This window comes from Mastigoproctus giganteus, chromosome 9, assembly GCF_048544385.1.
Source record: "Mastigoproctus giganteus isolate SK-2022 chromosome 9, ASM4854438v1, whole genome shotgun sequence".
Taxonomy (NCBI): Eukaryota; Metazoa; Arthropoda; class Arachnida; order Uropygi; family Thelyphonidae; genus Mastigoproctus; species Mastigoproctus giganteus.
The window spans coordinates 135,475,215-135,499,395 of NC_143583.1; the positions used below are offsets into that span (position 1 = coordinate 135,475,215).

General features: G+C 37.0%; 1 protein-coding gene across 1 annotated transcript in view; it reads left to right on the forward strand.

Moving 5' to 3' along the window:
* Positions 1–489: 489 nt before the first annotated feature.
* Positions 490–24,181, forward strand: part of LOC150080760 (microphthalmia-associated transcription factor-like) — a 129,663-nt gene continuing 105,971 nt past the window's right edge. The window contains exon 1 of the mRNA XM_090381032.1: positions 490–713. Within this exon, the coding sequence (XP_090237158.1) occupies positions 568–713 (146 nt within the window). The 5' untranslated portion in view covers positions 490–567. The remainder of the gene's footprint in view (positions 714–24,181) is intronic.

Sequence of the window (24,181 nt, forward strand, 5' to 3'; positions counted from 1 at the left end):
TTTCTTGCTGTCTCATTTCATTGTTATTCGATGGTACACCACCATGCCAAATTATGCCAGGCTTCATCGCAAGCTGCACGAGTCTACTTGTTCTGTTAATTTTGTTGAGCAGTGTAGAATGGTACTACTGTACAGTATTCGCAAACAGTGAGATCATGTGGAATTGAGAAGGGTCCTTTTTTTTTTTTTTTTTTTAACATGCTTAACTAATTTTCAGATGTTAAAGGTATAAAGATAAGTAAACATTTATTGGTTTTCACTTTATAGGGGATATATAATAGTTGGCCGCAATAGATTTCTTAAAGTATCAGTCAACGTTATAGGTTAAATAAAGGGGTTGTCTATGCTATCTAAAGTCGATGGTGCTGCCGTTAAAACAGCTGTGTAATCACGACGTATCATTGAAGTTACAAAAGGAGAAAACAAGAATGACGTAATGTAGGCACTGTCTGCAATGTGTACGTGTTTACTGAGTTGTTGCGTTGCTTTAGAAATGTTTGGAACTTTTACCACGTTTACCAAGATCTGTGTCATCTTTATTGATTAGTGTACTGAATATTGTTTTCCATGCAAGAATCTGGGATAGATCTTAATTTTGATGTGGCGAATCCAATTGATTTGCCGGACTCTGCTGAAGTTGAAAGTCAACTTTCTTCAAGTTTTATGGGTATCGAAGTGACAAGTAAGCCACCACCATCAAAACGTTTGGTGTGGTAAGTTACGGAAAATATAATCTGTGTTTTAATTGTAAATGTAATTTCAGTTTTTATTTATTATTATTGTTATTTTGTAATGGAAAAGGTGCTGAATAGTTTGGCGCGAAACATTTTAACACATACAACTTAATTTACAAGCCGCTTGCAAGAGGAAGTTGTTTATCTAAAGTTTTTCCGTTTGAATGGTAATGGAGCATTATTTTTATATTAATGACCAATACTTAAATCGTAAACGTTGGGATATGAGCAGCCCCTAAGTGATGCCGCATCAGTTTCTTTTAAAGCCTGGAAAGCAAGGTATCCGGAATTAAAGGCCTGCTGGGGTACATGGTACAAGCAAATACATGAACTGTGTTACAGCCGGCGAGTCAACATTGGCTCAGTGCGCCGAAGGTTATGGGGCGTCAAAAACTAAAGAGCAATAAGGGGGAAAAAAAAAAAAATATATATATATATATATATACACACACACACACACACACACCATTAATTAGAAACAAACAAACATTTTTTTAAAGCAGCTAGAGCGTGTTTCACCTTGAGGGGAAGCCGCCAACACAGAAGCAGGTGTTGAACAGATCTACCAGGAGGTGTGGGGCAAGGGACCAGAGTGGTTTCACTTCCTGCCCCTCAATGAGGTTTATAACTGGTGCTCTGCAATTCCTAATGCATTTGATGGTGCCTTCCACTTCATCTGTGGAGAACAGTGGTCCGAATGTCCAGGCTGGTATTCATCATTGTCTAATTATTTCTCTACTGAATAAGGCTCATTTTCTATACAATTCTGTATAGAAAATTAGAGATCAAAATTTTTGATCCTCGAAAAAATCTATTAGCACAAATTTAACTGCTGCCTGATTGCTTGGAATATATATCACAAACTGTCATACTGCTTTCAAAATCAATCGAATACCTTAAAAACTGCATAACAGATGATAAATTTAAATGCTCTCTAGATAATGCAAAAAAAGTTGGCAGTTGAATCAAAAATGAATTTGAGCAACAAGAATTTTCCCTGAAAAAATTTATTAATGAACACTATGATGAGAAGGAAATTTTAGAGTTCACTTTTTCAACATTTTAAACAATGTAATCAGTAATTAAAAAAAGTTTGCCATTCAAAAGTCATTGAAACTTTGAGTTGGGCATAAAGCATAATGATTTAATTCCAGTGTATATGCAGGGTGACAAGACCTTTACAAGACAAAAGTGATTCATTCTTTTCCTTCCAGTGTTTACATAAGCCTATTGCACTTTATGACTTGATTGCAAGCTAGTTTATATCTACTGTAGGTATCTGTATACCCTGGTAATTTATAATCATCCCCTATATTTTTCTTCTCTGCCACTAGTCTTGTCAAGTTATCTAACTTTTTAGAACTCAACCTCGAAGAATATCTCATTCTTAGTTGGTATAAAAAGCCTAATAACTTCTACTGTTAGTTCCCTGAATGCATCTCATTTACAATTCACTGTTTGTAACACATCAGTTGGTATCACTGAATAGATTTTAAAAACAGACTATTGGGGTCACCTTTTTGAAAGTAAAAGTTCTTCCCTTTGTCCTTGACAATACTTACTACTTTAAGTAAATCCTGCATCAGTATGCTGTGAACACTAGTCTCTAGTAGTGCCTTTATCTTCAGATTCTTAATGCATGAAGAGTCACTGCTGATAATCAGATCAAGAGTATTGCTCTCTCTCTGTTTTTCTGGTGTAGAATATAGTCATTAAAAAAATCCACAAAAGCAGTGCAGAGTGACTAACTACAAGTTAATCCCCCATTATAATTCATTGCTTGCATCTGCATTGAATGGAGAACTAAATAGCCAGATTTCTTCTTCAGTTTCAGAAAAATTCTAAAATCTGGAATTTAGCATAAAGATAATAGATAATTCCAGTAAACTTCTTGATGTCAAAGTTTTCCCTTATGTATTCCATGCTTGTTTCTCTTAGATGTGGAAATTTGCATTCAATCATAGCGGTCTTTAAAATGAAACTGTTCCTTTGAAAGCAGCAGTTGAACTGATGGTGCTTCAGTCTTGCAGGTGAGAGAAGATAGTTCATGGTATTTATAACTTCATCATTCTTCAACTTTTGCAAGCACAAACTGCTTGGTCAGTTGAGTTAGACAGTGATAAGAAAAATGCAATTCTGCTCCATTTTTCTTGCTGTAAGACCAGTGAATTTAGTGTAACTGTCATGCCACACTGGACACCTGTCAATTTTTCCTAGGGAAGCTGACAGTCTTCCAAGCATTTGGAAACTTCTTTGAACAAATTCTTCCCTAGTTGTGTTATAAGCTATGAAGATGTACAAGCTCTGTATTACAAGAGTTTTCATCCTTGTCTTGATTAAAAATTGGCAGCTGCTCAATGTCTGTAATGCCTTCAATTTCATCATGTGCAACTGAATGTAACATGAAGTTTGTCATAAAGATGACCAGACAAGTGTTCACCAAGTTTTGTGATACTTGGATGCAGTATATTCATTTTGAAATTATTTTTTTTGCAGGATACAGGACTTCTGTGATGTCAATCTCAAACTGTCCTTCTGAGAATAACTTGCCATGTTGAACAATCAAAGAAGCCACCTCAAATTGCACAGATTGCACTTAGAAGCTGTGGCACTGAATAATAAAAATTGCTCTGTTTTGGAGTTTTCTTGCTAGCTTAATAGTTAGATCTTTCCAAGACACACTGTTCTATGTGCTTGCATGGATCACTATGGATATATTCACTGCCCTGGTTGGAAAAGGCGTGGGTCCAAATCATGATGCAAGGATTTTTATTGGTTTTTTAACAACATGGCTGAGTTAATCAGTCTTTGGTGAAGGTTGCATGGTTTTATCTCTGGAAGTTCATTTTTTGATTATCAAACAGGCAAATTTACCACAGATAACATTCAGTTTACATATGCAATGCAATATGCTGATGTCCACATAGATTTAGTTGCTTTGTTGCTTAAAACATGTACTTATTTTATATACATACATGTTCCACTGTTGTACACTTTGTATGATGCTGCGAACTTGGGCTGGTAATATTTCTTGATTATATTCTTGAGAACAGCTGTCTCTTGGCAAATCAAATATGCAGACTGCTGCCTTGAAAGTAGTAGTCAGCCTGCAAACATCTTCAGATTTTCAGCACTTGCTATCAATTTTTTTTAGGCATGACATGATTTGAATTCCATTATACTTTAGTTAAAAAAAAAAAAGAATATGATGTAAAAGTATTTGTTTAAACATAGGAAAGAGATAACTTCACTTGCTACATTTGATATCAAGTGAAATGATAGAGCAGATTTTAAATTGCACTTTTTAGTCGTGTCATTTAAAATTCAGAGCTATTTGCAAACTGAACACATGTGAACTTTGGATGCACAAAGAGAGTATGCAAACCAGGCAAGAGAAAGAAAAATCAGCTTGTTCCTTAACATAAAAGAATAGGGCCTATTATTCAATTAGCCATAATCACTAATATATTTGTATTAATGAACTCATTAATACGTTCTGGTATACAAAAGACTAAATTATAAAGACAAACACTTTTTACCATGTAATAGAATAAATGCAGCAGCAGTAAGCTAAATTATCTTTATAATTTAGTCCTTCAGGTGAGTAACAACACGTGATCTTATTTACTATAAAATTTGCTAAACTAAAATATACAGTAAATAAAATACTTACACGAATAATTTGTTGGCCAATAGGTCAGTCCATATATCTTAAAATACTGATAAAAAAGTGCTAAAATCTGATGCCCAAATAGTATAGCAATAAAATCTGGAGCTTTTGGGCATAAATGATACTCTTTATATCAACCGAGACCCAAAAGAAATGTCAGGATTTACAGAAAGAAGTTGACACATACACAATATGATTTCTCTTAGGTCTCAGTTGATAAGGATATTGTTTGCACCTATATGCTCATGTTAGAATTTACTGCTTTGGATTTTGTTTTTATTCATCTTTTAACATGTACGCAGATTTGCCTGTTTACAAGCATTTTATTTACGGTATATTTTATGTAATAAATTTTTTTTCTACTCCAGTGTGTTAGCAAGTTCTTTAATATTACCATTTCCTTAAATCTTTTTATGCCAAATATGTATCTGAGGGAATGGGATGTAAAACACCAATTTCCAGAACTGATGGGTGGGTTAAATAAGCTCTTAAACATAGGATGCAAACAGTTGACTGATAGCACTATTTCATAGCTACCAACTCTCCAGTTTTATGATGGAGAATCCACCTTTTGTACACAGTCTGGCCCATTTCCATCTCTTCTTCTTCTTCCATTCAGATTCCCCCGAGGCACTTTTATGGCCAACAACAAATTCCTCCAACTGCATCAATCGTGCTGTACGAGCGGTATCGCAAAATGGCATGCCCAAATCCCATTCTTCTACCTAATTTCAGGTCTTCCTTTTACAGCAGTTTTTGGAGTTGGTTTTGTTATGGTCTTTGTTGTTGTTTGCTTGTTTGTTATTTGGTTTTTAGGAGCATTAGCAACTAAGGCCATATTACTCCGGGATATGCGGTGGTCATTCCCTGACCTTTCCGCATCTTCCGTGTTTGGTGGTTATGGGCTCGAATCCCGGTCTAATCCAGAAGTGTGTGCTACGCACTGCTGCTCCTACCCACCTGGCTACCGGGGCGCCATTGTTATGGTCTCTGTGGCATCAGATAATGTGGTGGTATGCCATTGCCTACCACATGGCTGATCTCGAAAGGAGCCGGCTTTAATCATGGGAAGAGTCCATGAGATGCTCTTGAAGAGGAATGGTGACTACAGCAGAGCCCCACTTAGTGCAGAAGGCTGATTACAACTGGTTTTCTCCTGGTTTCCAGAAGTCATCTATGTATATAAATGGATATATTTTATTCATTAGATTCGCACAAGTAGTTATGTCGAATTAATTGTTTTTTTTTATGAAACCCCCAAACATGAGAGGTATTAGAACCTATAATATTTGGTACCGTGCTTGGGTTGGAGGTTGAGAAGCCGAAAGAAGATATTTATTGACATTAGACTTGAACTTCTGTAGACTAATTTTCAGGAAATACGTATGAAGGAAAGTAGTTCCAGAAAACAGCAGTTGAATGAATAAACGAAGATGATTAAAAGTTTGGTTCTCTGAGTTTGAAGTTGGATGTTGGCTGGTGGCGGCATGTGTTCGGACTGTTTTGAAAGAGATAGCGTAAATAATAGAAGCCAATTCAGAAGAACAGTGCCCATGGAAGTATCTGTAGAAAAGGCATGCAGCAGAAAAAGTGTCTATGAGACAGCGAGTGGAGAGACTCTGTTAGAGAGGAGTCATTAATTAACCTAACTGCCCTCTTCTGAATGGAATCTAAAAGCCTGAGAGAGGTTTTGGGGCTGTTGTTGTTATTATTATTTGGTTTTTAGGAGCATTAGCAACTAAGGCCATATTGCTCCGGGAACATGCGGTGGTCATTCCCTGATCTTTCCGCATTCTCCATATTTGGTGGTGACGGGCTCGAACCCTAGTCTAATCAAGAAGCGTGGGCTATGCACTGTTGCTCCTTCCCACCTGGCTACAGAGGTGCAGGTTTTGGGGCACCAACCCAGATGTGGGAACAATATTCCATGGTAGGGCGGATTTGTGATTTTTACAGAGTTAACAGCTGTTTGGAAGAAAAGTAACGCTGAGAGTGAAAGAGAAAACCACGTTTTTTAGATGCAGAGGAAGCAATATTTGTAATGTTCTTGTGCCAAGATTAGAAGTCAGGGTAATCCCCAAAACAGATATATCAACTTGCCTAGAAATTGGAGTTTCACCAAAGATAAGCATAGGAGCAGAAGAATCCTTTTTGCGAGATAAGACAAGACTGAGTTTTAGAAGGATCGAAATCAACTAAGTTGTCTTTGCCCCACTGGAGATCGGCATTTAAGGAATTGGTAGCAGATATTCAAGAAGTTGAAGCTGACTGAGCAGGGTAAGGTTTCTCAAAATGGAAAGTGGAATGCAATGTGCTATCTTCGGCAAAACTATGGATTGGATTTCCAGTCAATGGAAGAAGGTCATTAATATACAAGAAGAAAAGAGTGAGGGAAAGAACTGAACCTTGGAGGACACCAGCATTAGTGGAGAAGTTAGAAGAAAGAGAGCCATCTACCATCACCCTCAGTGATCGATCAGAGAGAAAACTGGATAACCAGTTACAAAAAACAATCGGCAAACCATAAGATGGAAGCTTGTTTAGAAGACCTTTATACCAAACACGATCGAAAGCCTTTGAGATGTCAAGAGCAACTGCTTGTGTTTTACCGAACTTTTCCATTGAATTTGCCCCAAATGGGTAACATAAGCCAGTGGATAGACACTCACGGAATCCATATTGGCGATCGTCAATCAGACGAAGATTTCTAGGTAGTTGTAAGAGTTTGCGGTTAATTGATTTCTCCATTACTTTAGAAAGAGTAGAAGTAATGGTGACGGGACGATAATTGGATCGGAGGGATTTGTCACTCTTTTTAGGAACTGGCTGGATATGAGAATTTCCAAGCAGAAGGAAAAATACCTTTGGAATAAGAAAGTGAAAAAAGGCAGCAAAGAACAGGAGTAATTTCAGGAGCACAGATTTTGAGAACAAGCGGAAAAATACTATCAGGACTTGGAGCTTTCTTAGCATCAAGATTCGTTAAAATCCTTCTGATATCCTTTTGACGGAATACCACAGGAGACATTGAATGGAGCGTGTTGGGAATGGTGGGAGGTGTTTTACCAAGATCATTAATACATGAGTTGGAAGAAAAATGGGATGCTGGCAGGTCAGCTTTATCCTTGGCTGAAGTGACAACAGAACCATCTGGTTTTGATAGAGGTGGGAGCAGAGATGGGCAAAAGTTGCGGCCAATAGCTTTGGCTAGAGACCAGAATACTCGGTTACCATCAGGGCAAGAAGGAAGTTTTCTACTCTTAGCCTGTTCAAAATCTAGTTTGGACTGATTAATAACTGCTTTACAATTGTTGCGAGCTTTGGTGTAGGCAGAAAATGAAACTGAAGAATTGGAAACAAGCCAATTACGATATGCAACGTTCTTCTCTTGAACAGCCTTAGCACATTTATTGGAAAACCAAGGTTTAGATAAAGGAAGAGATTTTAAAGTAGAGTTTGGAATAAAGGGTTCCATTCCTACGAGAATAATTTCACTGACACGATCTGAGCAAATGTTGACATCATAAGTTTTGAAACAGTAATCCGACCAAGGAAAAGAAGAAAAGAAATCTACAGGTCATCCCATATTGCATTCTTGTAATGCCAAACAACACGAGGCTGAGAAATAGCCATGAGGTAAAGGTTTCATTGGAGAAGAGACAATCACCAAGTTGTGATCTGAGGTGCCTAAAGGACCAGTCACTTCTACCGTACTTAAAAGGATTGTTTGTGAGAAAAAGATAAAGCGTGTTGGCTGTATGGTCAGGATTGTCCGGTATTCTTTTAGGTAAATGAACAGTCTGTGCAAGGTTATTAGTAATTGAAAAAATCTCAGTATCTCGATCAGCTGGGTCAGTGTGACAAGAAAATGGAAGCCAACTGGAGTTGTGAACATTAAAATCACCAAGGAAAATTACCTCACATTTAAGAAAGTTGGACTGGAGAAAGTCAAGTTGCAAAGAGAGGAAGTCAAAGAGCTCCAAGTGATTAGTGGAGTTGGGAGAATTTGGGAGATTTAGATCTTTTCGCAGATAAGTTTACTCTATTACTTTGACAATTCATGGTGTATTCAATAGTAAGAAAAAGTGGGGGGGGGGCATGCTATATGAAGTAATGAAATTTTTTGATATGGCTTACGTATGGTAAGAATATACCCAGATCCTTGATATAATGTAGCCTCGACAATGCCTCCTGCATACACACTACTCAGACTCCCTCCAGTCACTGTTTGGCAGAGTAGAGGTAGCAAAATTATACACTAGCTGAGCCACCTAAGGAGTTACCAATAGGTTCGGTCCGGTGTACTAATTAGCGGCCGGCCTGCGAACACCGTTTTAGAGCTGTATCAAATATATTTTGGTACAACTATGTGTGAAATATACAAGTATATGTCAAATATATTTTTAAATAATTTTCTCCCAAACCATAAAACATGCAGTATTTCCTTATCATAAACATATTTTCATGGTGATTCACATGAAAATATGTTTCCATCTCACCGTCATAATATAGTTGATAAAGATTTTTTTCATTCTTTTCGCAAAAACTCATTTTTTTCTCAGTCATTTTTTTTTTTCTCTCCACAAAAAATATACGGGGAAACCCTGACTTAAGTAATATTTGACTTTACGTGTTTTTGCTGGCTGGTGCAAACTTAAAAAAATCGTGGAAACGTATTTTGCATCCTTCAGGAATAAATGGAGGTAATGTGAACCCAATAACACATTTTTTTTTTTTTTTTTTTTTTAGTAATTCGTTCCAAGACCATGGAAGTTAATTTTTGCTATATAAGTAAGCTATTTATCTTTCTAAAAGGTCATTTTTATAATGGAAATTGCACTACACTTTCATCGTTATCATATGTTCTGTTATAAGAATCAATTTTAAATGCTTTTGCGATATTTTTCTAAAACACATTTCTGGAGGTCACTACCATAAAAAAATAAAACAATTTGCACTTTCTGGTTTATTGGGCTTTTCTGTTAGTGCATATAATAATAAAAGGGTAGTAAACTCGATCTTATTGCATTTGCAATAATCCCAATAACTGGAATTGTGTGGGTTTTTATGTTATTGTGGTGAAATGTGTTCCCCCTTCACTGAAATCTTCAATCATATAAAAAACATAAATAAATTTTCAGAATCTTCTCTTCATTTCTATTCACTTATTACAATGATGAAGGGAAAGCTATCAATGGAAAGTGCAAGTGGTGGCAGTGCTAGAAAACAAAACAAAATTGATTTAGAAATGAAGGCGGTTAATTAAGAAGTATGAAGCAGGATAAAGTTTGTCATCTATTGCTTGGAATTAGGTCTCGCTGCTTCAACAGTGAATACTATTTTAAGGAACAGTGTGCGTATAAAAGAACATGTTAAAGAATCATTGTATTTCACACTGGGGCCAGTCCGCCCAACAATGATTACAAAACAGCTCTCAGGTGCTATATCGAAGATGGAAAATAATATGGATGGAAAATCAGATTCAGAAGCAGGTGCCCCTGAATCTAATGGCCATTCGAGCAAGGACTATTTAGGAAGTTAACTATAAGTATGGCAAACCCCAAGCCAAGCAATGGGTGGTTTTATAGGTTCAAGCATCACGCTGCTTTCCAAAATATTAAAGAATGCAGTGAAGTTGCCAGTGCCGATTCTGCAGCTGCATAGAAATTTTGTGATATGTTGGAAAAAACCCCTTCTAAATCTCTACAGCCCTCAACTTCCACAGCAGCGTGCTTATCAGCTGGAGAGTTAATTCTGGCAGTGATGCTCGAAAGGTAAAACTTGCTGACGTTATGCCTGTCTCCTCTCTCTTTTTGTAATTTTATAATTTTGAAATTTTTGTAATTTTGTACACTTTTGTAATTTTTCCTGCACATGAGATAAAAAAATTGAATAAATAATTCTATTTACATGTTTGCCAAACATTTCTTTTTTGCTTCTATCAAATTCAGCATGCATAGTTGTAAGTGTGGAATTTCCCTTCATTCCAACTTACGTAGCGTTTCTCGGAATGCAGCCTTTACGTTAATCGGTGGGTGGCTGTGTCAAACTATGTTAAAATTGGAAATTTAAATAAAATTTTTAAATTTATGCTTATTTTCTTTAATGAATTTTGCTGTTAGGTGTGGTATGGTACACTGTTGTTGCACATTGCAAAATAGCCAAAATAGCAGTGTACATTAATAGTGTTATTCTGTGTCAGTGCAGTAATATCTGTGCAGTGCATAGCCGATTAACATCTTTCAGTGAAATGTCAATGAAATTTGATGCAAAATTTCAGAAGACTTGCATGCAAGATTTTCTATGTATTGTAAAATCTGAAAAGGGTAGCATGTTTATCTGTGACCTCGATTGTAAAATAGATTTTTCAGTTTCAAGCAATATTAATTTCAGACAAATAAGCATAATGAAAACATGCAGTGTATAGAAGGAAATGCTAGAATAGATAATATTTTATTTCATACTGATGATGATGTCATATTCAGAGATATGCTTCCTGATAGCAAAAAAATATAGTTGCATATAAGTAGGTTTAACTTAATCATGCATTTTTCCTAATTGAGAACAGAAACAAAGGGTTTGTTAGTGAAATTGATAGGAAGGAAGAGGTAATGATGGCTCTAAAAAATTGGCCATTTGTGATTGCTACAGATGGCAGTAATCAAAGTGATTCCCATTGTGGTTACTTTTTGTAACAATAAAAAAAAATAATAATATTCGTCAAATTGAAAGCAACTTACTCTCAGTGCCAGCATTGGAGGGTAACCCTATGGGATATAACTTGAAAGGACGTGAAATTCCTTCAAAAAACTGTTTAGCACATAGTTTTGGTAATGCCCTTGTTTATAGTTAAGCCCGCAAACTTGAATAACAAGGGCATTAACCTATCAGCAGTCTCTGTAAAATTTGAAATTCCTCTGTCTGTGCAAAAATTTGAAAAATCAGTAAAATAATTCAAAATAAATTTTTTTTATGCCACCTATATTTTCAGTCTTTTCTGAACTGTGAAAAATCCATCTTCTGTAATAAAAACATATTTTAAATTAATGTTTGAAAATCAGAACTCCTCTTTAGACCTGAGCAAATGTAAATTTGAAAACTGGGCTATGGTCTAATCAAAACCTGCATTTTGATTAGACCAGAGTGTGTCAGTAACAGGAGCACTCACTGCATGTATTGTGAAGCATACACATAAACAGTTTAATTCCAGATGATGCAACAGTGTCACAAATCCAGAGAGCATTGTTGATTGCAGTAAAGTGTGTTGCAGTACAGCAAACTTACTCAGTAACTCTTCATGACATATGTCAATCAACACATACATATAAGTAGGTTTAACTTAATCATGAATTTTTCCTAATTGGAATAATTAATAGACATTTCTTGAATTTTCTGTGGAGAATTCAAAGCAAACATTTTCAGCAACAGGTAATAAGAGTTTCAGCTGTGTGGATAGAATAGATGAAGCACAAATTGCCGAAATATTGCCAAGTTTGAATTGATCCCGTGCAACTAACACAGGGTTAAAAGATGAAATTGAGCACTTGTTTAGTAATGACTGTCCATGTAATTATATTCATTCTGTGCTGAAAAGGGATCTCATGCCTTCCTGTGAAAGTGGATGAATACTTGCTGGAAAAAACTTCCGCATATCTATCTGACAGCCATCCTTCTTCAACTTGTATTTATGTCCCTTCACATGTATAAGCTCAGCAAGAGGAAGGATGCCATCAACATTTAGACTCTATTTAGTCTTCAGACCGCTATACAGTACTCAAGATTCGGCCTACCCATGACCGTGTACCAAGGGATAATCATCTCCTTATCTTTGCTAGCAAAGTTTGTGTATCATAGACAAAACCCAGTGAGCTGTCTGGGTAGCTTGTCTGCACCCAGAGAACTTCATATCTGATTGCATAATTATCCCCAGGTCTTTTTCATTTTCCACTACTCTGAGTATCACATGGTTGGTTTGTTAATCTGGGATTACTACTACTCATATACAATACCTTGCATTTGTCAGTGTTAAACTTCAACTGCCATTTCTCAGTCCATCAACCTAATTTTCATAGACCTTGAGGCAGTAGCTCACCCATTACTGTCATTAACCACCCCGCCAGCCTTTTTATCATCTGAAAACTTAGACATTAAGTTTGATATAGCTTTGCCAGTATCATTAATAAATACCGAAAACAACAATTGGCCCAGCACTGAACACTGGGAAACTCCAATAAATAACATTAGTCCACAAAGAGCAGTGTCCAGTATTAAACGCACTGTCTTCTTCCACTCAACTAGCCCTTTATCCATAGCATCAACTTGCCCTTAATGCCACATTGCTCCAGTTTATACAGCAATTTTGTTTTTTTTTTTTATGTGTAATAGTATCAAAAGCCTTCCTGAAATTCAGGTATATGATATCAAAATTATTTTTTGCATCCAGTTCCTTGGTCACTGCATCATAATATCCAATCAAATTGGTCAGACAAGATCACCCCTTAAAGCCATGCTGTGACTGCAGTATAACTGCATTCCTGTCTAGATGATCGTGAATTTACTTTAATCATTGACTCCATTATTTTCCTGGGAACATACGTTAAGCTAGTAGGTCTGTAAATACTGATATCACCTTTTGATCCCCCTTTGTTGTGAATTGGGGATACATTGCACATCTGCAGTTCATAGGGACCTCTCCAGAATCCAAAGATGCTCTCATAATTATGGCTAAGGTTTTGCTTACTTCCTTTGCTGCTTCCCTTAATATAACTGGATAGAGGCACTTTTTTATGTTTAGGTTCAACAATATCTCTTCTACTTTCCTTTCAATTATCACAAAATCATTTAGCTTCCTGTTAGAGTTTGATTAACTTTTGGTATACACTTCCATAAATAATTCCTCATATGTGAATGTATTGCTGACCAAATGAATAGGTAGGTGCAAAATACCTATTCAGTTTGTCAGCAATGTGAGCAGTGTCTTCAACAGTTAAACCGTTGACATCACATAACCCAGTGTGATGTAACACATAGCACTGTATTAGAAATCTGTTAGATTAGTATTGTATTATCAATTAATCAGTAAAATTTATTAACCTTATTAAATTTCATTGTTAATTTAACTATACTTAAACGGAATCATGACCCAGACTAGAGCAGCAAAGCAACGGGCACAAAGTAACAGTAGTGCTCTGACTCGAGGGGGAACCGAAGGGGGGGCGATTCTCCAACCTATCACAGTCTAAAAAACTGTGAAATGTTTGCAGACCTTTTTAGAACAGGACATGATCTAGCCAAGGAGGATGTCATAGTGTGTGCTAGGTGCAGAGACTGTGAAGAAATTAGACGGCAACTCAGCGTTCTGTTGGGCATCTGCGAGTGTGTGAGGTGTAGGGTAGATGCCCTCGAAGAAATTAATATGAGGGGCCCATCTCTGCCCAACTCAATGCCAGAACTCACTCCTATGCGTCAGACAACACAGCAGTCATCTCCAAGGCAGAATGCACTGGTCCCACAGGAGCTAGTTATTGTTGGTGACTCTATTGTCAGGGAGACAGAAAATACATTATGCAAAAAGGATAGGTGGAACAGGACCAGGGTATGTCTGCCAGGGGCAAAAGTTGATGACATTGTAGAGCAAATGTTAGTAATCCTGGGTATAACCTCCATGCACAAGCACACTGTGGGTGACTACCCAGGTGTGAACCAACATAAGCAGGGGTTGAGGTGTGGCGCCCACACCACATGGAGGAATGCCGCCCTCTCTGTGTTACCAGGCAATACTAGGTGGTAGATGACTCATCAACCAGTGCAGTACCACCACTTTGCTTATTGGAGGCTTGAAGTGGTGGAACCCATGTTTAGTTTCCACAGCTGAGAAATGGTCAACCCTTCCCCACCTCTTCCATCATGCAGTATGACTGATGACTTTTGAGATTATGATGATCATCATGGCGAGATCCAATCTTCCTTACATTTCGAGGGTACAGCTCTAAAACGGTGTTCACAGGTCAGCCACTAGTTAGTACACCGGACTGAACCTATTGGTAACTCTTTAGGAAGCTCCCGCATCAGCTAGTGTATAATCTTGCTACCCATACTCTACCAGGTACTGACTGGAGGGAGTCAGAGTAGTGTGTATGTGGGCGCATTATCGAGGCCACGTTATGTCAAGCAACTGGGTATATACTTACCATGTGTACGCCATATCGAAAAATTTCATTACTTCATACAGCATGTCTCCCCCCCCCACACACTTTTTCTTATTATTGAATACATCTCGAACACGGACCCGTAAACTTTGTACGTTCATTGACGATATAGATATACCACTTTGTATGAAATCTTGCAGTTTATTCTGTAGAGATGGTAGCTTATTATTTTTCAAGCGATCTAGTTCAGCACAAAGTTCTATATTTACTAGTAGCTTTGCCATGGTGAAATGTGAAATTGTTTTGGGGATTTGTAATATATAAACCTTGCAATGAGGTCACTCGAGATAATGCCACATATAGAAGTTGTTGTTGATGATCTTTCTCATAATTATATACAAGTTTGTCAAAGGTCCCTCCTTGAGATTTATGTATAGTCAAATCACAAGCACATACTAAAGTAAATTGTGTACGTCTACATGTTAATTTCCTATTGTTCTTGAATGGAATCGTAATTGATCGTTTTATAATAGGTATGGATTGACTAGGTAAATGTTTATCTTTCACATATTGTTTATAACGAGATTGAAGGTTATGTCCTATTTTTGACTCAAGAAATTTCATCCATTCTTGTTTAACTGTTTCGTCATCCTCAAATTCGAAATATACTAAAGTACCGATTGCACCATTTGCCAATCCATCGACCACATCTATATTTGTAGTAATCATGTACGGTTTTCCTTTCAGTAATGGTAGAATGTATGGAAGTCCTGCAGTTTCAGTCGCTGACATTTTATGAATTTTATTTCGAATCCCTTGCGGACATAAATTAGTAGCATCTTCTTAGGTAACAAATCTCGATTCTATAATTTTAAGTTCATCTCGTAATAACGCTTCTCCATTGCCTATTTTTGTAAGAATTTTAGAAAATGTACTATCAGACTGTCGAACAATGTGTACTAATTCATGAAATTGTAGTGAATGCCATAATTCTGGAGCAATTAATTCTAGAGCAATCTCTAATGACTTGTTTATAAATTCTTTCGATTCCAATATAGAACGAGCAGTGGTAGCTGTTATTCCTACTGATTTAAATGCAATTTGCAAATTTTCTGCAGTACGCATTCGCATAATTTTTGTTGCCATATATAGCAAATGATCAGATCTACGAATTTCATTCAATGCCATCATAAAGGGAGTAATTTTCAATCCATTTTTAAATTTTCGTGCATGTCCCAAATATATAGCCGGAAAAGAAAGTTCTTCAGCATGTATATCAAATATGAAACTTGTTGGAGATGATTTCTGACCAGGTGCTATACATAAATACTTATCTTCAGACCATAATAATGTTTGTTGTTGAATTAACAATAGTTCATCATCATTGTTGACAGGTTCCACAATTTCATCTGAATGTTCCTGTTCACTATCATCATTTGTCCCTAAGAAATCATCACTCACTTTTATTCCGTAGAAATTATACAAAGGTGAATTTATCAAATACCATAACCATATTTTCACTATTTTCTTCTGCACACATCCTTGTAGATATGATGATTTATGTATGAATCTTCGTTTTATATGTACATTAATGGCATAATCGTCATCTAATTCTCTAGGTAATTGATGAACCATCGTATTTATGTTAACTGGTACATTTATTACTTGTCCAATGATCCCATATTGTCCATGTTCATAACATAAACGACGAATTTGCATAAAGGATAATCGTGGTGATATCAAATGCTTAGTTACAACATCCAGTGGAGGCAAATGAGTAGGATGTGTTGGATATATAAATCCATTTGACCTGGCCACATAGTTGGTATCCGTCCTTATTTTAATGAAGTATAACATGAATTATACGTCATGAAAGTACTCACTTCTTGTAAATGAAATTCATTTTGAAGTAATTCATATGAAGTTGTTGGAAATAGTTTCAAATCTAATTGAAACCATAAACGATCACAAACGTTACAACTAAATCCAAATGGGTTTTTGTACGCTAGTTTTTCAAACTCGCTGTCAGCACGTGTAGACACTATAGGGATGTAATTAGGAATCTCGTTATTAGCTATTTCTAATTTCATTTTTTTCGTGCACGATATTCCTTCATTCGTTCAGATGGAGTTTTAGATTCCTGATAAGTATCAGGCATAGTAGAACTCTGTGGTTGAATTTCATTATTATTTGGAATAGTTTGAATTTCTAATTTCCTTTTCTTCCATTCACGATATTCCTTCATTATTTCAGCACGAGTTTTTTTTGGTTGCAGTTTGAGAACTCCCAGGCATAACGAAACACTCTTGTTGAATTTCATCAGAATTCACATTTCTGTCCAACTTCCCTTTCTTTCACAATTCACAATATTCCTTCAAACGCTGGGCTGTAGATTTTGGTAGTCACTCACGTATTAATCATTATGCTGATATATTCAGAATTAATGTCCAAGTTTGCAGATGATACAAAGGTTGGCACGGTTGTTAATGACAGTAAAGATAGTATGCTACTCCAACTGGATCTAGATAAGTTGGGCAGATAGGCTGAGAAGTGGCAACTGAAATTTAACATTGACAAATGCAAAGTACTGCATATGGGTATTACCCTTCAATTTTACAGAAATCAATATACCTAAATTCCAGTAATCATTAAAATTTTGCCTTCCAAGTCTAATTTTGCAATGGCATGTTTCAACTGATAAGATTGCTAATCCATCCAACTGATCTTGTGTCATCATGGAATGGATATAAGTTACGATCAACTTCATCTTTAAAATGCTCCATTCTAAGATGGTCACTGATATGGCAATGTTGTAAGAATTCTAAGCCAAGAAAATATTTGCCAATGATGCCACAATAATCGCAAGATTTTCATTGGATTTGATTGTTGGAAAATAACTGTCTTCGAAAAGGTTTCCCAAATATTTTAATTATTGGTATAAATAGATGCTGGAGATGTCTTTCTGATTACCATCTGTAAGCAGAATTTCGTCGTTCCGTATTTCCGTGGCATAACTAAATTGTATAGAAATTGAAATTAATGATTATGCTTTACGATCAACTCAAACCTGTCTTTCAATTACTGGTTTGCATTGTCTAAAATAGGGGTCGGCAAACTTTTTTTGGAAAGGGCCAGATCGTAAAATTTTTAGGCTCAGCGGGCCAGGTAGCAAGCTCGAAGATATTTACATGGGTAATTCTACTCATAGAGCAACAAAAAAAAAAAAAAACAGGTTCAAAATCTTTTTATTAAGAAGTGATATTTACATATTTATACACATGCTGAAACTTACAAAAAAATGAATAAAATATTTCCATTTATTAAGAAACATATTATAGAACTGGTTAAATTTTGTACTAATGCGATGAATGTAATTGTTTTTTCTGAGATAATATTTCATCATACTGGAGTTCGAAGTTAGTACTTCTTGTCATTAAAGTTGTTTGCAAATGGTCATCCGTTAATAATGATCTGTATTGCGATTTTACATATTTCATTTTCGAAAATGTCTTTTCACATTAGTAAGTACTCCCAGATACAGATATAAATCCCCGTGCATATGATTTTAATTGACCATATTTATCTTCCGAAAGATATTTATAGAATTGGGTTAGATCCATTTCTTTAAACCTAACCTTTAGCATATCATCATTTTGCAGATCAATCACTTCCAATTGAAGGTCTGATGGAAGCTCCTCAATTGCACAGCCAAATGGATTTTGAAATATGGAAATGTCTTTTGCACTTGCATCAAGATCCGAAAAACGCTGTTGTAACTGTAGTTTAAGTTCAGAAAATATATCCGCTGCGAATTTTTTTGGGAATGGGGATTTCGCTAATATTTGAAATTTTTTACAGCGTGGAAAATGGTCAAACTTGGTTAATGTGATTTGTGTTTCAAACAATGCAAATTTTTGACGATATGATTTTACGATAGAATATGTTTCACATATGAGCACTGTTTTCCCCTGTAATTTAAGTTAAATTCTTTAAGATATCCCACGATGTCTGTAGCAAATGCTAATTTCCATAGCCATTCATTGTTAGATAATAGTGGTTGTGGGCAGTTTTTCTCATTTAGAAAAATTTCTATTGCTTCTCTGAGTTCAAAAAATCTCAATAAAACTTTTCCATTTCTGAGCCATCGAACTGCTGTATGGTAGGGAAAATCAGGATATTCGGCTTCAATCTAATAAAAAATTACGAAACTGATGATGGTTAAGTCCACAAGAGCAAATAAAGTTAACCGCTGACACAACTGGTTCAATAACACATGACAGATTGAGGTGTTTCCCACAAAGAGCCTGCTGGTGAATAAGACAATGAATTCCAGAGGTTTTGAACATTTTAGCTTCTTCACAAGCCTTAAAAATTTCTCCAACTAATCCTTTCCCCATTCCATACATATTTTTACCACCATCAGTTGTGATACATTTTAACTGATTCTATTGCAAATTGTACTGTTAGCGTTTTCTCGACTTCCTTGAAGATATCTTTGCCTGTAGTTGTTCCATGCAGACTATTCGTAGAAGCTAATTCTTCAGTAACCTCAAAGTCAGTATTGACTCCTCGAATAAACAGCAACAATTGGGCAGTATCAGTAATGTCTGTAGACTCATCAAGAGCCAATGAAAACCACTTGAAATTTTTTGCCTTGTCTTTTAATTGACTCTTGATGGGGCTCCTGATGTCAACTCTTCTAACAGTTGTTCTCACCGAAAGACTGACAGATCGAAACAAATCCATTTTCTCTGGACACATTTCTTCGGCTGCCACAAGCAAACAGGATTTAATTAATTCACAATCGGTAAATGGTTTCCCTTTCTTGGCTAATAAATGAGCTATTCGTAAGCTTACTTTAGTTACTGCTTCATTATCATTTTTTATTTTAATGAATAAATTGCGTTGTGATGATGCATTATGTTTTAAACTTTCCAATTTTAGCTTCCATTGATTTTCTATGAGTTTTGAATATTGTGCTGCGTGCTTACTTTGGTAATGACGATGTATATTGTACTCTTTTCGCACAGCTATTGTGTCATTACATGATAAACATGATACTTTGTCATTTATTTCTATGACAAAATAATTCACACTCCATTCAGCTTTAAAAGCACGACATTCGAAGTCTACTTTTCTCTTCATATTTGGTCTTGAGGGTGACATGGAAATGGTGGGTATTAAATAAAAGAAAAAAAAAAAAAGATTGCAGAGTGCCGTGACAGACACTACCACATGCACTGCTAAAGCAAAACTGAGAGAAATGCTGGCAACACTTGTTCTACGGTAGACGACAGAATGCGAATATGCAACTCCAGTAGCGCCATTATTGTGATACTCCAGTGCGGTCATTATTCTCAACTCGACTAGCGGCTATTGCCGTGTGTAATTTGATTTATTTTTAGTTTTTTTCAATATCAACCTGCAGGCCGGATTAAAAAGAGGGGGGCGGGCCGTAGTTTGCCGACCCCTGGTCGGCAAACTACGGCCCGCCCCTATGAAAATGTGGATCCTGAAATTTTCTTCTCTATTGTTTCAACTTCGTTTTCATGTATATTTTCAAACACTTTGGGGGGGGGATGAATTCCTGTCACTCAAATTCTAAGTCAATTCAATTGCAAACTTTTTTATGTATCGTCTAGACAGCGTATCAATCAGCATAAAGTTATTTCAGGGCGTATTAACCCCAGGGGGCCTCACATCTGGTGAGTATGGGCGTGGCACACTCAGGGTCCTGAGCTGGATATCATCATTCTTCTCTTTATTAGTGATTCCTTTATACTTCTGATTTCTCTCTCTCTCTCTCTCTCTCTCTCTCTCTCTCTCTCTCTCTCTCTCTCTCTCTCTCTCTCTCTCTCTCAGGGTAACTTGGGGTTTTTTTTTTTTTTTTTTTTTTGGCTGCTGCAGCATAAGCCGCTGGCTTCCTTGCACCACATGGCTAAATAATAATAATAATAATAACTCAAGAGAAATATACCAACTGTGTGGTACTACACTTAGGGAAGTGAAAAAGACCTGGGGGTAATTGTGCAGTCAAATATGAAGTTTGCCCAACAGTGCAGGCGGGCTGCCAGGGCAGGACATGGAGTCTTATTAATGATATATATAGGAATTTTGCTAGTAAGGACAGGGAGGTGATTATCCCATTATATAAGGAAATGGTCAGGCCACACCTAGAGTACTGTGTACAGGTCTGGAGGCCTCATTTTAGGAAGGATGTAGAGTTGCTAGAACAAGTACAAAGAAGGGCAACAAGATTGGCGAAGAGAACAAAGGGGTGCTCTTACTAAGAAAAGCTTAAGTTCTGCAAATTGCAGCACCTGGAGGATAGGCACCTGTGAGGTGATTTGATTGAGGTGTTTAAAGCCTTGAATGGGTTGAGCAAGCTGAATTCTAATGGGATTCTTCCTTTTTCTCAGATTAAGAACCTGAGGGGACATAGATTCAAATTGAGGAAAGACAGTTATAGAATAGATGTGTGGAAATTTTCGTTTAGCCAGCGGGTAGTTGATTGGTGGAACAGACTTCCATCTGTTGTGGAAGTTGATAGCGTAAATAAATTTAAGGATGAGCTGGACAGCCATTTGGAACGAATGGAGGGGTGAAATGGGAGTGTTTTTTTTTTTTTTTTTGGCTGATGCTGCAGAAGCTTATTTTCTTGCATCGTATGCCTCTACTAATGCTAATAACGGTATAACGTAGCACTTCACTGCTCAATTGTACTTGTGTCACTGCAGCAAAAAGTACAATGCATGCGCATCGGGTTTCGTGATGATTTCTAAGTAACGTATCGCTTTTTTTCCAAATAACGCCGTTAAAAACGTTTTTAATGTAAAAAAAAGAGAGAGAGAGAGGGCGCCTCCGTAGCCAGGTGGGAGGGAGTGGCGGTGCGTAGCACACGCTTCTTGATTGGACCGGGGTTCGAGCCCGTCACCACCAAATACAGAGGATGCGGAAAGGTAAGGGAATGACCATCGCATGTCCCGGAGCAATGTGGCCTTAGTTGCTAATGCTCCTAAAAACCAAATAACAACAGAGAGAGACAGATAAATAAAATAAAATTTTAAGCTGCTGTCAGGGGATTCCCATTTGTAGCCTGTGTTATTCTGTAGGAGGTTTTCCTATGCATGAATACTAGTGTCAAAACACAGCCAAGTTCTCTAGTGCTTGCAACAGAATGTTCAGTTGGTTTTCAGTGACAGGAACGGTATTAGCTAGGTCTTGCCTCAGGTCCTCGTAGAGAGTGCACTCGAAGAGAAGGTGGAACCAATTCTTCTTGGTGCTGCAGTAGCAAACGTCTATGGATATTTGGCCTAGTTGGAAGAGCTTCTCATTCAATGAGCCATGCCCGGTGTCTAGGAATGATGATTCAAGAGTTAGATAGAAACACTTCTGCACTGACTTAGAGGAGGGGAAAGTGACATCCAGAAGGGATCTCCTTGTAACTGCTTCCTGGGGGAAGTGTCCCATCTTGTCTGCCACCTGTTTATCATCTCATTATAACAGCATTTTCTCTCTACCTTAGGGTCGATGTCCAGGTTTAGCTCAATGTTTGAGTTCTTGGTCAGGATTTTCTTCCTGATTCTAAAGGTCTTGCCACAGTAGGTTACATACAGGTCTAGAGGAAGGATCCCAGCTGAGACCTGGATGGCAGCAATGGACACTGTCCTGCATATCCTATGAATAGCCGGAGCAGTGTCCATTGTATAGAGCCTAATTTGCCTATCATTTTTACCAATCTAGCTCTGTGAAACCAAGCACCTGCAGCATACAACATGATCAGAAGGAAGACGGCTTTATAGCATAGCTGGAGTAACTGCTTGGACAGAGCCCATTTGTTCCTGGTTATTCTAATGATTGAACCTGAATAATTTTTTCACTTTGGAGCTGAGATGGATGTGGGGGGGGGTGAAAGCTTAATTTGTGATCAAGAACCACCCCTAGCACAGTGGTCTATGTGGCAGTGGGGAGTTGTACCCTGGAGACTTTAACTTGTAGAGGCCGCCATGAGGTCCACCATATTTTTAAAGAGCATCATTTTGGTCTTGCTTGGATTTATCCGTAGTTTATTTAGTGCAGCCCAGGAAGAGAGGTTGTCATGAATCCAATTAGTGTTCTATGGCTTTGCGAGAGTGGTCGGACACCATGATCGTAAGTTCATCTGCGAAAGCCACAATCTTGGTATTGGCAAAGTAGCAGGAAAGCCAGTCTTGTAGGATCATATTCCACATGAGGGATCCCCAGGACTGAGCCCTGAGGACACCCCTGGGTGATTGGCCTGGAGACATAGTGTTTTGACTTGAGAATTACTGTTTTATCTGAAAAGTAGCTATGGAAAAGTTTATAGAGGTGGCTGGAACAGGAGTCTGTCTGGAAGTGCACCACAGCAGTGCCCCACCAGACAGTGATACAGTATGATAAAAATATCATTAGGCAATGGGCAAAGCATTATTAGCTTGTTATGGGTGACCAGCTTATCTCTTATAGGGGGACTCTTTTAAGTGCTGAAGTGATATTGAGCAGTCACTGCAACATATGCTGTGATTGGCTAGTGACTCCGGTTCTAAATATTTTATTAATAGATTTGAAGTTTAATTAGATAATTCTATATAAAAGGTTTAACACACACAGAAACCCACTTTTTATATTTTTACTTTCCACTTGATGCTATTCTTGCCATTGTGTTGGTTTTTAACCTGGGTAGAAAAGGTAAATCTCCCAGCTCCAAAAGGAGCATAACATGATAAGTAGTTGTAGCCATTTTTGGAGTTGCCAGGTTCTACCTTGATAACAAACAATTGAAATAAATTGAAATTAAAAAAAAAAATAAATAAAAAAAAATTTGCAACTTTTAAATCCCAAAAAAAAATAGGTGCCAAAATGACCCTACCTCTGGCATTTCTAATAATTTGCTCAAGAATGAAACTACAAAAACCAGAAAAGACTAGTAAACCTTTTGGGATCCCCCAAGTTCATAGAATGATTTAAGTCATGGGATATACTTGTTGAACATCTAACCCAAGGCACCTTGAGTGATTATTGAAAATAACATTTCTTTGGAAGACTCTTGGTAACATTTAACCCCTTGCAGTACCCAGGAGTATTTCTCTCAGGTTGTTTTAGTTTAATTGTTAATTTATTTGTTATCAGGAGTATTTCTCTTAGATTGATTTAGATTAACACATCCAAAGGAGTGTTTTCTAATTGATAACTCCTATAAGCATCAGAAGAGGAAATATTAGTGGAATTTGAAAAATTCCACCAGTATTTCCTATGTAACTGCATCTTTTCAATTTTAAATCTTGACTTTCAATTCACTGCAAATTCCAGCATAGTGAAGGTCAGATATCAGATCTGTAATGTCACCCCATATATAAAAATACAACAAAGCTACTACGTAGTACATTCAAAAGTTCCCAGAATTGCATGCTGGTATTTAAATGATTTGCGCTATGACCATAAGGTTTCATGGGGTGTTGACGTTGACCTTTGGTTCGCATGCATGCCAAGTGGTTACTGAATTGATCACTTCACCCACTGATTGATTGTGGAATATCACAGTTTGGATAGTGTGCTAACATAAAGTTCTTCTCAAAATTTGGGAAAAGTGATACAGAAATTCTGCAGGT